The sequence below is a fragment of the Peromyscus leucopus genome, chromosome 20, assembly GCF_004664715.2.
Source record: "Peromyscus leucopus breed LL Stock chromosome 20, UCI_PerLeu_2.1, whole genome shotgun sequence".
NCBI lineage: Eukaryota > Metazoa > Chordata > Mammalia > Rodentia > Cricetidae > Peromyscus > Peromyscus leucopus.
This window is the reverse complement of record NC_051080.1, coordinates 22275004-22288155: the sequence shown is the minus strand read 5'-3', so window position 1 is coordinate 22288155 and position 13152 is coordinate 22275004. Positions and strand designations below refer to the sequence as shown.

General features: G+C 42.7%; 1 protein-coding gene across 3 annotated transcripts in view; it reads left to right on the top strand.

The window, feature by feature from the left end:
• The window catches only part of Adcy8 (adenylate cyclase 8), a 217365-nt gene that overhangs the window by 188363 nt on the left and 15850 nt on the right, over positions 1 to 13152 (top strand). For all 3 annotated transcript variants that reach the window (XM_028876027.1, XM_028876026.1, XM_028876025.1), the window contains 2 exons: positions 3 to 81; positions 8479 to 8637. In XM_028876027.1, coding sequence (XP_028731860.1) covers positions 3 to 81; positions 8479 to 8637 — 238 coding nt within the window. The remainder of the gene's footprint in view (positions 1 to 2; positions 82 to 8478; positions 8638 to 13152) is intronic.

Here is a 13152-nt window from a genome sequence, read left to right as displayed (position 1 = left end):
AGAGATTTTCTGGGGACCAAGGAGGCGTCACTGCTGCTGATGGCCATGTTCCTCCTTGCTGTGTTCTACCATGGACAGCAGGTAATGCCATGTTTTTCTCCAGCTACCCGTGGTTAGCTGGCATTTCCTTTTGCCATAAAGGCCACCTTCCTAGACTTCTCTGCTCCTTGTAGCAAATGACTCTTATGAGTCTTAATAAATCGGTTCCTAATAAAACCACCTAATGAAGAGCTAAGCTGGAGAAGATAATTTGATAGAGTGTGTTTTTAATGACCTCTGAGCCCCTCTATTTCAAAAACATCATTATCCTTAAAAATAAAAAGTAAAAAAAAGAATTAAAGCTTTTAATTTCTGGCTGAGACAAATTGGTGTCTTTTCCAAGTCCATGGCCTGGATATGAGTTTTACTAGAGAAGGTGTATACTGCTGCAGGGAAACACGCATGTTCGAGGGTCAGTTGACTCATAGTTCCAGGCAGCTCTTCTCAGCAGAGTGCAGACTTGGACAAGTTCTGATCTCTCTGAAGCTCAGTCTCCTCAACTCTAGAATAAAATATTAATATATGAATAGATTGTTTTGAGGAAACAATTGATATTAGTTTAAACGGCTTTTTTGTTCTGTCATATATGTAAACAGGCTAATAAATACATATTAGTCACTTTTCTCAGAGTTGTAACCAAGTTCCTGAAAAGAAGCAGATGAAAGAAGGAAAGATTTATCTTGGATCACAGGTTAAGAAGGGACTTGATGCATCACAGGAAGAAAGGTGTTATAACTAGTCACATTGTGTTCCCATAATGGAAGCAGGGAGCAGACAGGAAGTCATATCAAGATGTCAAAATTCCAGGCCTACTCCCAGGGGCCTACTTAATCCGACAAGCCTCCATCAACCTCCCAAGCACCATCACAGGCTGGAGACTCAGTGTTCAAATTCATGGGCCTATCATGGAAATTCACATCCACATAAATCACATCCAAACCACCACAGTACAGGAATAACTTAATTGCTGATTTGTTCTCATTAAACAGCATAACTGTTGTGCGATTCTACTTACTCTGAGCCCCTATTATTTATTAGGATCTGGAATATAAAATTTAATGCCTGCATCTCTTGGAAGATGGTAGGCCATAAACCATGCAAAGGTGTTGTATGTAGAACATGCTTACTTAGGGTCAAAAATCATGCAAAAGTGTTACATGTAGAACATGCTTACCCTGGATCTTCAGGAAAGGAAATTGTTCTGCCTAGGAGTTCTATCTGACCTTGCCTGGTGTGCTCTTCCAAGGGAAGGCTATTTCTCTGGCTTCTAGCACTCCTTAGTTGCCTGCAGTTCTTTGCGTAGGGTTGAGGCCTCATGGACTTTCCTCATCCACTTCAGCATGTCTACTATGAGGAAAGAAAGAAAAGAAAGCAATATTATAATCTCAAAAAATAAAATAAATAATAAAAATATTAAAAAGCATATAGAACTTTTCTACGTATCCTGCTACCCATGAACACTACTCTGCTGGTGAGATCTTCAGTCCCCTGTGGGAACCTTGCTGCTATGCTCTGGATCCTGGTTCATCTTTTTGTTCATGTTTACTTCAAACAAACAAGAACAGAAAGAGTAAATCAAGAAAAGTGTCAGCCAGAGCATGTAACAGAGACATAGCCCTGGGAAATCACCATGGAAACAGGCGGTCAACAAACCCCAGGAAACCAAGGATGAAACAATTAAAAAGTCTCAAGAATTCAGAGATACATACATGAAGCTATTTTTAACAAGTTGGGTGGGATATAAAAATGTAGTCAAGAAAAGGATGGTTAGTATAACAACTTGTTAAGTAAAGGAAAAGGGGAATTAACTGCTAAGTTCCTATTGGACACCTCACTCACTTTATTTAATCCTATCAACAACCTGGAATGGGAGTTTTGCCTTTCCCAGGTTACAGATGAAGCTACTCTAGCCACAGAACTGAGCAGTAGAACTAGAATTCCAATCTAGTCTCTCACCAAAGCTCATCTTCCTCCTTCACGAGCCTGGAACAGAACAAAGGCTTTTTTCCCATACTGATTCTGACCAGGGGCACTCAGTGTGGTTTGACTTGTTTTTATGTCTCTGCTGAACTTATGATGAAACAGTAAGGTAAATGTGGAAGTCCAGCCATTTCCAAAATTCCTGTACTTAGGTCCCTCTGGCTGTCTCTGAGCACAGAGTCCTGCTCTCTAGGTCTCCACGGTTTCCTTTAATAGAGAACCTTAGTCTGATACACAAGTTATAACAGATCATCACTCTTTCCCTTTTAAGAACTCTCAAGACAGAACCAACTGAGTCTATCCTACAGGAAGACTATATGTGCACTCCATCTTGAGGTCTTAATCTGAGTTGGGAGAAATCCCCCATATATAAATGAGGGAAACACTGAGAGAGCAAGAGTCCCCATTTCATAACAATAAGTATGTTTCCTTCTCTTCCTTCACCACAATGCATTCCCCTGTTCCCTTTCTGTGCTTCCTTCCTCACATGGTAGCTTTCTAACATACTGATTGAACATATCCTGTTCTGCATTTGTCCTGCAAGAGCAGAAAGCCTAATCATGTTTAGATGATATGTAAGATATGGTAGTGTTTCCCATTGGCCTGGTAATTTGTGACATTTGATAATTTTCCATTTTATTTCTAATTTTTAAAGATCTTTGAAATTGCTAAACTGCCCCATAACCATAGCAGCTATAAGGTATAGTCTGGTACTCAGACCTCAACTCCACCATTAAAGATATCTGACCTTCAGTAATTTACTTTAAAAATAGATATGACAATAACAGGTTCTGTTTCACAGAGTTGTTGTAGCTTTATATGGGATGTAATCACAATATGTTTCTCTCAGTGGTTTACACATATAACGCTTAATGTTATTAGCTGTTTGGAAATAAATCTTTCACACAGACAGGGAAGTTGTTGCTGTCCATCTGATTCCGAGACAGGGGCAGAGATGCAAGTCCTCAGAGATCACAAAGCTAAGAAAAAGAGCCAAAATGGAATTGGAATGCAAATGCTCCATAGTTTCTGCTTCCAGTCAGTCTCTGCAATATGCCCTGCCTCCCATTATAGAGACAGCTTCCCTCAGAATTGCATCATTTGGTGTCTATCTATAGCATCAAGTGGGGTCCTGTTCATCCTGGTTACAGCTTGCCCACTCCTGGACTTGCTTCCTGTTTCCCTTTGTGACTCAGAGGCCCTCTATTTTTAATAAAGACTGAAAAATGCCCATTGATGCCTGGTGTCTGGGGGTTGAGGGGTGTTGAATGTGTAATTATAATCTCCAGAATGACAAAGGTGGTTACGCAACTGAATAATTAGGAAATTTCATTTTGCATGAATGTGGAGATGATATGCCAAACACTTCCTCCCCCTCTGACTGAGGCAGGTGAGTGTTCAGGATGGTGGACAGGCGGCAGAGCGAGTAAATTGGATGCCTCCCACCTTGTGCCTGATTCACTGGCAGCCCTGGGAGTTTGAGCTTTGCCTGGGCATCTCCTTTTATAGCAGAGGAAGCTACAATTGTGCACAGAAAAAGAGATTAATGAGGTCATCTTTCTACTCACCTACTTTTGAGTCTGGTTCCAGAATCTATCTGAAAGAGCCAAGCCTCGAAACCTAATGTTCTTGCATGAATCACAGCAATGCCAGTCAAAGATTAAGTGGCCTTGAGATATTCAACTTCTCAGAGCTTTCATTTTTTTAATCTGTAAAGAGAAACTGAATGAACACCCTCCCCTCCCCTCCCCTCCCCCCCCCGACACACACACACACACAAACACACACACACACACACAAACACACACACACACACACACACACACACACACACACACACACACACACACACCATGTGTAAGCTAAGTGCCACAAGTTAGAGTTATGTTCTGGGTTCAAAGCCAGCTTCTGTCTTTGAGACCTTCACAGACTGTCTTCACCTAATGTCCACTCCCTCATCTGTTAAAATGTTGCATGACTGAATGAGGTTGAACGCATATAAAGTGCCTGGAACAACTCCTGATCCACGACAAGTTTCCATCAATATTCGCTGTCATGTGACTAGCCTGGCACAAAGACAACAACTTTGTGTACTGCCAGGTTTGATGAAAATCATGGGGGTGCAAGCTACTTCAATTGATACTTTGGAGCCAATGCTTAAGAATCTTCACCTTTAATCACCATGCCTATGCCTTACATCTGCTCTGCTTTCCCTCCATGTCTGGAGGAACCAGAGATACTAAGCAGAGCTTTTCCCTTTTGGTGCCCTCCAACAACTACTCATTTATGGGTAAATAAATGTGGAGACTGTTTCACTCATTTTTGGAATCAAGCATGTACTAGTTGCAATAGATCTTCTGTAATCTAAGGAGAATTGTTAGCCTGTGAAGATAGTATGTATGACACCTGCCTTCTGGGATGTGCTTTGTTAGAAGACAAGGTTATACTGCACCAGCACATAGACCTGCTTTAGGCACAGCTACCTGCTATCACCAGGCTGAAAACTAAGCTATTCTTAGGAAAATCTTGACTTAGGTCTGGCCTTCTGGATTTCCCTACTCATATTTCTGATTCAAACTCAGTTAAATGAAAACTCTTCAACAGGAGAGCTGAAGAAATTATTCTGGACTCCAGCCTAGTGTGCATTTTTTAAGAGGCGGAGCTGTGTTTAGAAATAAGGATAAGAAAATTCTGTTCATTTGGCAAATCAAAACCTGCTGCTTTTGAGCATGAAAGAAAAAGAAAACTCAAAGCAAAGTTTTCATCTGACTTCATCCACAGATGCCTTACATGATAGGAACATCTGATGGATCTCTGTTTTCCATGTGTCAGAATGCTTTTGTGTGCACTGTATCTATTGATATATATAATAAATCCATGCCCTAATTCATATCTCTTAAAGCAGATATATCAGGGCAATTATCCTAGTTGTTATAAGGAAACCCTATGAGCTGGATGACTCAGAGATTTGGAAGAGCAATCAAGAACAGCATTGTTCTTTACACCCTGCTGCCTCCACATGAAGATTTGTTTTATTGTGTAGAAAACTCAAATATACTCAGAAGTAAATAAAATAGTATAATGAACTTATGAAGTCCAACCAACACATGTCCAGCCTGTTTTCTCAGCATCCTCATGTATGTTGCCCACTGTCCCTTTCTCCAGTTATTTTGAAACTAATTCTACACATCTTCCCATTTAATCTGCAAATATTTCAGTCTATCTAAAAACAGAAAGCTTCTAAATTAATCCCAAAGTCATTACCACACTTTTTAAAAGAAAACAGAAGTTGACTAATTCTGTCAAGCTACTAGGCCATGTTTCCATCTATTAATGAGTAGTTATTCTTATATTTTAGGTTGTGAGCCTAGCCTTTAATGGCTGAGCCATCTCTCCAGCCCGAGTAGTTATTCTTAAAGCCTGCTTATTTGAATTGAGACCCAAAGTCTGTGTCTTGCCGTTACCTGATAAATCGCTTAAGGCATTTTTAAATCTTTACCATCTCTCTCCATCTTCTTTTTTCTTGAAATATTTTGTGAAAGCCATCTGAGTGTTGAAAATGTCTCTCTGTCTTGTTTGTCAACTCATCCTCTAAGGTTATTGAACGTATTTCTCAGTTCTTTGTGTTTTTCATTGATTGTTCTGTGTAGAACCTTGGTAAGATCCAGTTCCAGTGTTTTATGAAATATTTAATTGGTTTCTTTACAAATTACCTTTAAGAGGTTATCATATCTTTTCATCTCTGTTTTGACAATGTTAGCAGCTACCCATAATAGGCTATATTCATTTATTTTATAGTGTGACACACTAATCTCACCAGCAGCCCATAATTTGTCAGCTGGAATATAACAGTGAACTATCTTGTCATCAATTATATGTCACCTACAAGTGTAGCTCATAAAGCAAAGTTAATGTAGAACTCTTTCCCTTTAAATCTACCCAGGCAAAGTCTGCCAATGGGTTTTATCCCTCAGCATCATTCCAAGATGATGGATGAGTTTGGTTCCTTAAGTCACTGTGAATTTATGTATTTTTAACTTGTTTCCTGTGTTTCCATCCACTGCAGTTTTTGTTCTTATGGGATCTCAAATTTGCCACATATTTGACCACTGAAATGGGTTTTTGAGTCTTTCTGACATACCCCAATAGTCTCGGGTAGACTTGTTTATGGTGTGAATATATGTTTTAAGCTTATGAATTTTCTGTCCTAAATTTCACCTGTTTCTGGCAAGAGTATTGATTATGTTTATGGGAACTTGTATTTTGAGTAGTTTATAGGAACTCTAACCTATGAGTTGGAAGTGCATATTGGCAGGAGACTTTCACTGTTTCCGGGCCTTAAGAGTAGGGAGCTAGAAACACATGGCCTGATTTCACAGTGATATTTCTGTTTCTTTTTGAAAACCAGAGGCATTTTTGGACAGTCTCTCGTGATACACAAGCTGACTTCCAACTCACTGGGTAGCAGATGGACTTGAACTCATTATCCTCCTGGCCCTGTCTGCCAAGTGCTGAGGTTACAGGTGTATACCACCAAGCCTCGCATGACCAGAGGCTTTTATAACCACACCAGTCCTGTGTCTGTTTTATGCTTCCCTCCTCCCCCAAAATTCTGTTTTCAACGACAAAACCACAATGTCCCATTTGCTTCACTGTGCAGTTCACATGTAATAGTCGAGATTAATAATGCAAATATTATCACCTATGGTATGATTATCCTATGTGGGTTGTGAGTGTTGGGGTGGAGGCATGTGTAAAGGAAGAGGGGGTACTCTTAGGTTTTTAGGTAGGTAATTGATATATGATGTGCAGCATATATTTCCTTCCCTTGGAGACCAAGCCATCAGAGCATAAAGAAACATTGTTCATTTCTTTCCATAACTGCAATTAGTTCCATTGTGTATATTGCTACAGTTTGTTCAGCCAACAGAATGAACACTTGGATCATTTCCAGCTTTTACTATTACAAATGCAGCTGAATGACTGACCTTGTGCCTCCTCTGAGACTTGAAAATAAAACACAGACACTAGCTAATTTTTTTTAAGTCTTTGAATTCAGGACATCGACCATGTATCCAACAGTGCAGCATGTTGTTCATGCTTATTGCTAAAGACTTGGAAATAACAAGAGCCCCAATGTTAAGATAAAGATGCCTTATGAGTTGCCCTTGAAGAGAAGCTTTCCACCTCCAATATGAAAGGAAATCAGGACAAGAGGAAACTAATGTGCAATAAGTCAGACCTCCGATGTAATTTTCCCCTCACTGTTTGGTGGTCAATGGTAGTTACCTCTAATTCAGGGACAAGGAAACTTAGATTAAGTCCTTTTTGGCCCAGGTGACTGAATATGATTATGACCAAAAGCTCTAAACCTTAGCTGTCTGACATGAAGCCCAAGATCTTCCCAATATTCCTCTGTTCATTTGTTCCTTATTGCCTAACCAGGGAGTTTGCAGTCTCTTGAGTTGACTTTAGAATACAAGGTCAAAACCTAACTTCACCCCTAAGTGGGGTATAACCATCATGGTCAGGTGACTTAACAGTGTTTGTCTTGACTTCCTCCGGTGTGAAATAAAACTAAAAGTATTGCCTTCTGATTAGATCTACTGTCTGGATCGAAAGATTTAATATTTATATAGTGCACCAAGCAGAGCAGGGCACACAGGCTGCCACCTGAGTGTTGTGTGTTTTTAATACTCTCATTGTTGGGGTAACAAATGCTGACAAGCTTCTGCCCTGTGAGGGATACAACTCCTCATGGTGTCACACAGTTCAGGCTGCTTTCACAAATTTCCTTAGACTTGGTGGCTTACACACAGAAATTATTCACTCACAATTCTAGAGGCTGGAGCATTAAATACTGAGATCTGACAGGGTTTGGTAGCTGATGGAGGCATAATTCTGGCTTGCAGAGAACCATCTTGCTGCCCTGCACATGACCTTTAATCAGTGTGTCCACATAATAAAGGAAGAGCAAAGCTGATCCTGTCTCCTCTAATAAGGTCAGGAATCACATCCCACCCTCAAGGTCTCATTGAACCTTAACTTCTTTCCAAAGATCCCATTGCTAAAGACATGCCACCAAGAATTAAGAAGTAGGGTTTCAAAATAGGAACTGCTGAGAGCAGGGTACACATTCAGTTTAAGATAGAAAGAATGTAATATCAAACAGATGGAAAACTTCCTGGACATGTGCCACCTCCAGTCAATAGAGGACGGTATTGTCACATAATCCCACACCGGAGGAGATGATCTATGTGCAGATAGCACCTGGGAGGACAGATGCACATCCCTGCAAGCTCTGAGCATCCTCCGATAGCTTGGCTTCAGGCATGTGCCTTCCGATGAGAAAATCAGACTCTCTTTCACCTGTGAGGAGTCCCAGGGAAACCTTCCCCACCACCTTCCAGACATGTGTACCTGAACCTACTGCTTCTCTGTGTCTCTTGTCAATTATAGCTGGAATACACAGCCCGCCTGGATTTCCTGTGGCGAGTACAGGCCAAAGAGGAAATCAACGAGATGAAGGAGCTGAGGGAACACAATGAGAACATGCTGCGAAATATCTTACCCAGCCATGTGGCCCGCCACTTCCTGGAGAAAGACAGAGACAATGAGGTGAGCCCAGGTCTGACTAGCTAATGGGAAATGGGATGGTATACAACTGATCACACTGATCCCAAGATCTAAAAAATACTCCGTTACACTTGGGAGATGTAAGAAAAAAAGACCATGCCTACCATATGGTGCCTAGCAATCCAGCATGTCTGATGCTATGAAATTTACACACTGTCTCCCTTGGCATCTAGCACTTTGCCTGTTAGATGGATATAAGACAGACTGGATTGGAATTTCAAGGTTTTATATGTGTGTGTGTGTGTGTGTGTGTGTGTGTGTATATATATATATATATATAATATATATATATATATATATATATCATATGTATACCATTGGGAGGAGGAGAGAGAGAAAGAGAGCTCCAACAATTCTAAGTGTATACTCAAAATAATTGAAAGCAAGGTCTCAAAGAGATGAGAAATTTATGCCTTATGTATAGTAGTCAATAGCCAAAAGGTGGAAGCAACCCAAGTCTTCATTAATAGATGAATGGATTAGAACATAAAGCTACATATTATAAGCTCAATGCCTGGTCAAAGACCCTAAAGTAGCTAAGATGAGACCCTAATGGGAGGCCTAGAAGGTGATGGAGATAGAAAGAAGATGAGCTCCATCTGTGGGAAGTAGAACTAAAGAACTCAAAAATGGTGCTGATGTGAGCAATGAGAAATGAAAACACAGAAACTATTGTGTTTACCATGTAAATTTGAAGGGAAAGTTACTCAAGAGCGAACAGAATTCTGTTTCGAATACCAGAGGTTAAGTGTGTCAGAGTGCTTGACTATGCTCTGTGAGACATGTGAGTAGGCCCTAGCAACATGGACAGATCCCCAGGGGCCACCTGGAGACTCTGCCTCAAGAAGACACCGCACAAAGATGAAATGATCTGACTGCTTCATTTTCACAAGATGGTGAGCTCAAGGATGCAGATTAAGCCAGTCTTGATCACCACTGAGCCTCATGCCTGATCCTTGATCTCTTGCTGAAGCACTCAAACAAGGCCAGCTGACCCTTAGAAAGGTGGTACAAAGGCCATGTGTGCTGACATGGAGGTCGGGATGACACTGCCTTTCATTACAAGGTTTGCAATCAGCTCAACAGAGACTGATGACCCTTAGAATAAGGTTACAACTATCTAAGGTTACAGGCTGTCTCTTAGAAAAGCCTGAACCAGCTGACTAAGACATCGACCACTGGTTACAGATTTGCTAGCTTGTTTTAATTTGTGGGTATGATGCCTTCCAGAACATAATGGTGTCTCCATTTGGCCCAACTACACACTATCATTCATATTACCTCTAAGATCCTCAAAGATGTTAAATGTGTGACCCTTGCCCTGGGACCTTTGATAACAGAACTGACATAGTCCCACCCAGGCCACAGAAGAACAAAACAGTAAAAGATAAGGCATGATTGGAATATCAAATTGCAGAAGCACTTGGCTCCAGGAGGGCCTCCCCAGTACAGATCAAAGCTACTCACTCTTCTCAACAGGTGAATTTTTCTGGAGTTGTCTTTGGGCCTGGTTTTCTTTTTCTTCCATTTCTTTAAGGGAGTTTTTTATTTTCTCTTTAATGGAGTTTTTCATTTCCTCTTTAAGGGAAGTTTTTATTTCCTCTTTAAGAGAGTTTTTCATTTCCTCTTTAAGGAAAGTTTTTATTTCCTCTTTAAGGTAGTTTTTCATTTCCTCTTTAAGGAAAGTTTTTATTTCCTCATTGAGGGAATGTTTTATTTCTTCTTTAAGGGCCTCTATCATCTTTTTAAAGTCATTTTTAGGGTTGATCTCTTCTGTTTCTTCTGTCGTGGTATGTTTAGGTCTTGCAGGTGTAGAATCACTAGGTTCTGATGTTGCCATATAGGTCTTTATGTTGTTGCCTGTATTTTTGCACTGGCGTCTACTCATCTTTTCCTCTGTGCAGTGCAGGTGGTGTCTGTGTCTGAGAGTGCCTCTCTTGTTCTAATTTTTAGTCTTGGTTTAGTAGGGGTTCTTGGTTAAATTGGTGCTATTGGGCTGTTTCTTCAGGGACAGCTGATTTCAGTCGGTGAATTATATACTTATGATTCTGGTGATCTGGTTTGGTGACTGGGTAGCACCTTCTTCTGTGTTCCCAGGTCACGTTTTGTTCATTTGTCAACTCCTCAGCTGATCTTGTTTCTTCAGACTTCAAACTGTAGGCATCTGAATCCTCTCCCAGATGGGTTTCAGCTGAGCGGGGTAGTCTCACCAACACCTCCAAGTTGTTGGGTTTCACAGGATCAGCAGTTGGGCCCTGGGTTGTCCCCAGACAGAGTGTCCAAACCCGCCCCAGCTCCAACCCACGGAGATAGCCCCCTCCCCAGGCATTGGGGCCAGGGGCGTCCGCCCCTCTCCGTCCCCGGGCCTGTCCACCCCTGTGGCCCGCCGCCACAGGCCCACCTGCGTCCACCCGTCTCCGCCGCTGGGCCTGTATGTCCCTGTCAGCTGCCGCTGGGTCTGTCCGCCTCTGCGGGCGGCCAACGGGCCTGTATGTCTCTGCTGGCTGCCTCCGCGGGCCTACCTACCTCTGCTTGTCACTGCTGCCGGGCTCATCCACCTCTGTGAACTGCCACCAGGCCTGTATGTCTCTGCTGGCTGGGCCTGTATGTCCCTGTCGGCAGCTGCCACCGGGCCCGTCCACCTCCGCGGGTCGCCGACCCGCGTCCACCTGTCTCAACCGCGTGGCCTGTCTACCTCTGTGGGCCGCCGCCGGGCCTGAATGTCTCTGTTGGCCGCCGCCGCCGGTTCTGTCCACCTCCGTCTGCTTATCTCTGCCTCAGGGCCTGTCCACCTCTGTGGGCCAACGCTGGGCCTGAATGTCTCCGCCAGCTGCCGCCGGGCCTAAATGTCCCTGTCAGCCACCGCCGCCGGACCCGTCCACCTCCGCGGGCCGCTGCCACAGGCCTACCTGCGTCTGCTTGTCTCCGCCATCTTCGGGCCTGGTTTTCTTGAGACATTGCTACAAGAGTTTTTTTTTTTTTTTTTTTTTTTGACAGCTGCTAGAGCAGAGAGAATGTGGATGTTCATCAGTCATGACCACCAGATGGATAGGCAGAAACACAGGAGCCTCAAAGAGGAATCCCAAGCCAATACAGAGAGCTGCTTTTCAGTCATAACATCATAGTAGTGAGGTACCCGAGTAAGAGAGAAGAGAAAATGATACCATCCTGAAAGGAAAGAACCCACCTGGAGATGTGCAAGACTCCAGGTACTCAGCTGGGCTGTGGACCAACCCCACTGAGCAGGATCATAGAAAGTCTCTAAGAGAGGGTGACATCTGAGCAGAGATTATGATTACTGACAGAGAATGTCCTCAGGTCTCAGATATTCTTTCTCCCCTGGCTTTCACTCAGTATAAGAAGCATAGGACTTACTTACCAGCAGCCTGGGCACAGAAAGGCTCAGACAACACAGTTCCCTGAGAAAAGAGAAGAGCAGTTTCCCTGTATCGGCAGGCGGAATGGAGGAAGGGCGAGTGTGAGTGTTCAGAATCCTCTACACAGTCTGAACCTGTACTCCCAACCCACAGAGAAAGATGACAATATAACAATTATAGCCTTTCTATATTCATCTACCCTTCTACAGTTTACAACATGTTTTTAGCTTCTTCCAACCCAGAATAGAAAGAAACAGATGGCACACTGAAAACAGTTAATTAGAGTGAGTTAAATAAAACCACCATCTCTAAAGGTGGTGGGTAGGTTGCATGATTCTCTTCCACATGACTCTCCAAGCTCCTTCACTCTCTTTTCTAATTTGCCTGGGTAGGGTTAGGGATAAACTGGGTGCATAACATCAATAATCACCGATGGGCTTTGGCACCCAGATGGGGATTGCCAATGGGGGACGGTGCAAGGAGAGGTGAGTGAGAAGAAGCAGTGAGGCCAGGATGGACCCGTATTTCCTGGGAATCACATAAGGCTGCCTGTATTCCTCCACAGACCTCCTCTAGCTGCTGTGCTGCTCCCATGTGAGAGCAACGTTAGGTTGTTCTCATTTCTTCCAATCCAAAGAGATGCTAGCTCTGTGTCTTAGTTCCGGGAGGCTTACTAGGGGCCCCTAATCCTCCCTTTATCTTTTTAGTTGAGTCCATTGTATAGTAACCTGAATTATCTTGCCTTGTTTGTACCACCTTGCTTTGTCTGTGTCACTGACTGAAACAGTGGGGATCAGGAAACAGATAACAAGACCTCTTGGGTCAAAGCATCATTTTTTGTTTTTGTTTCCACTACTGTGGTAGAATGCCTGAGCAAGCAAGCATCTTAAGGAAGGACATGCTTGCTTGCCTATGGTTTTCAGGATTCTCAGTCCATTCTGATTGTGTCCATAATTTCCATGCCCGTGGTGACACAGAGGATCATGGTAGAGGCACATGGAAGAGCAGAGCTCTTTACTTCACTGCAGCTAGGAAAAAGCAAGAAGTGGGTAGCAGAGGATACATTCCCCAGTGGTCCACTCCCTACTTTCTGCGATGCAAATCCATAAAAGTATCCATC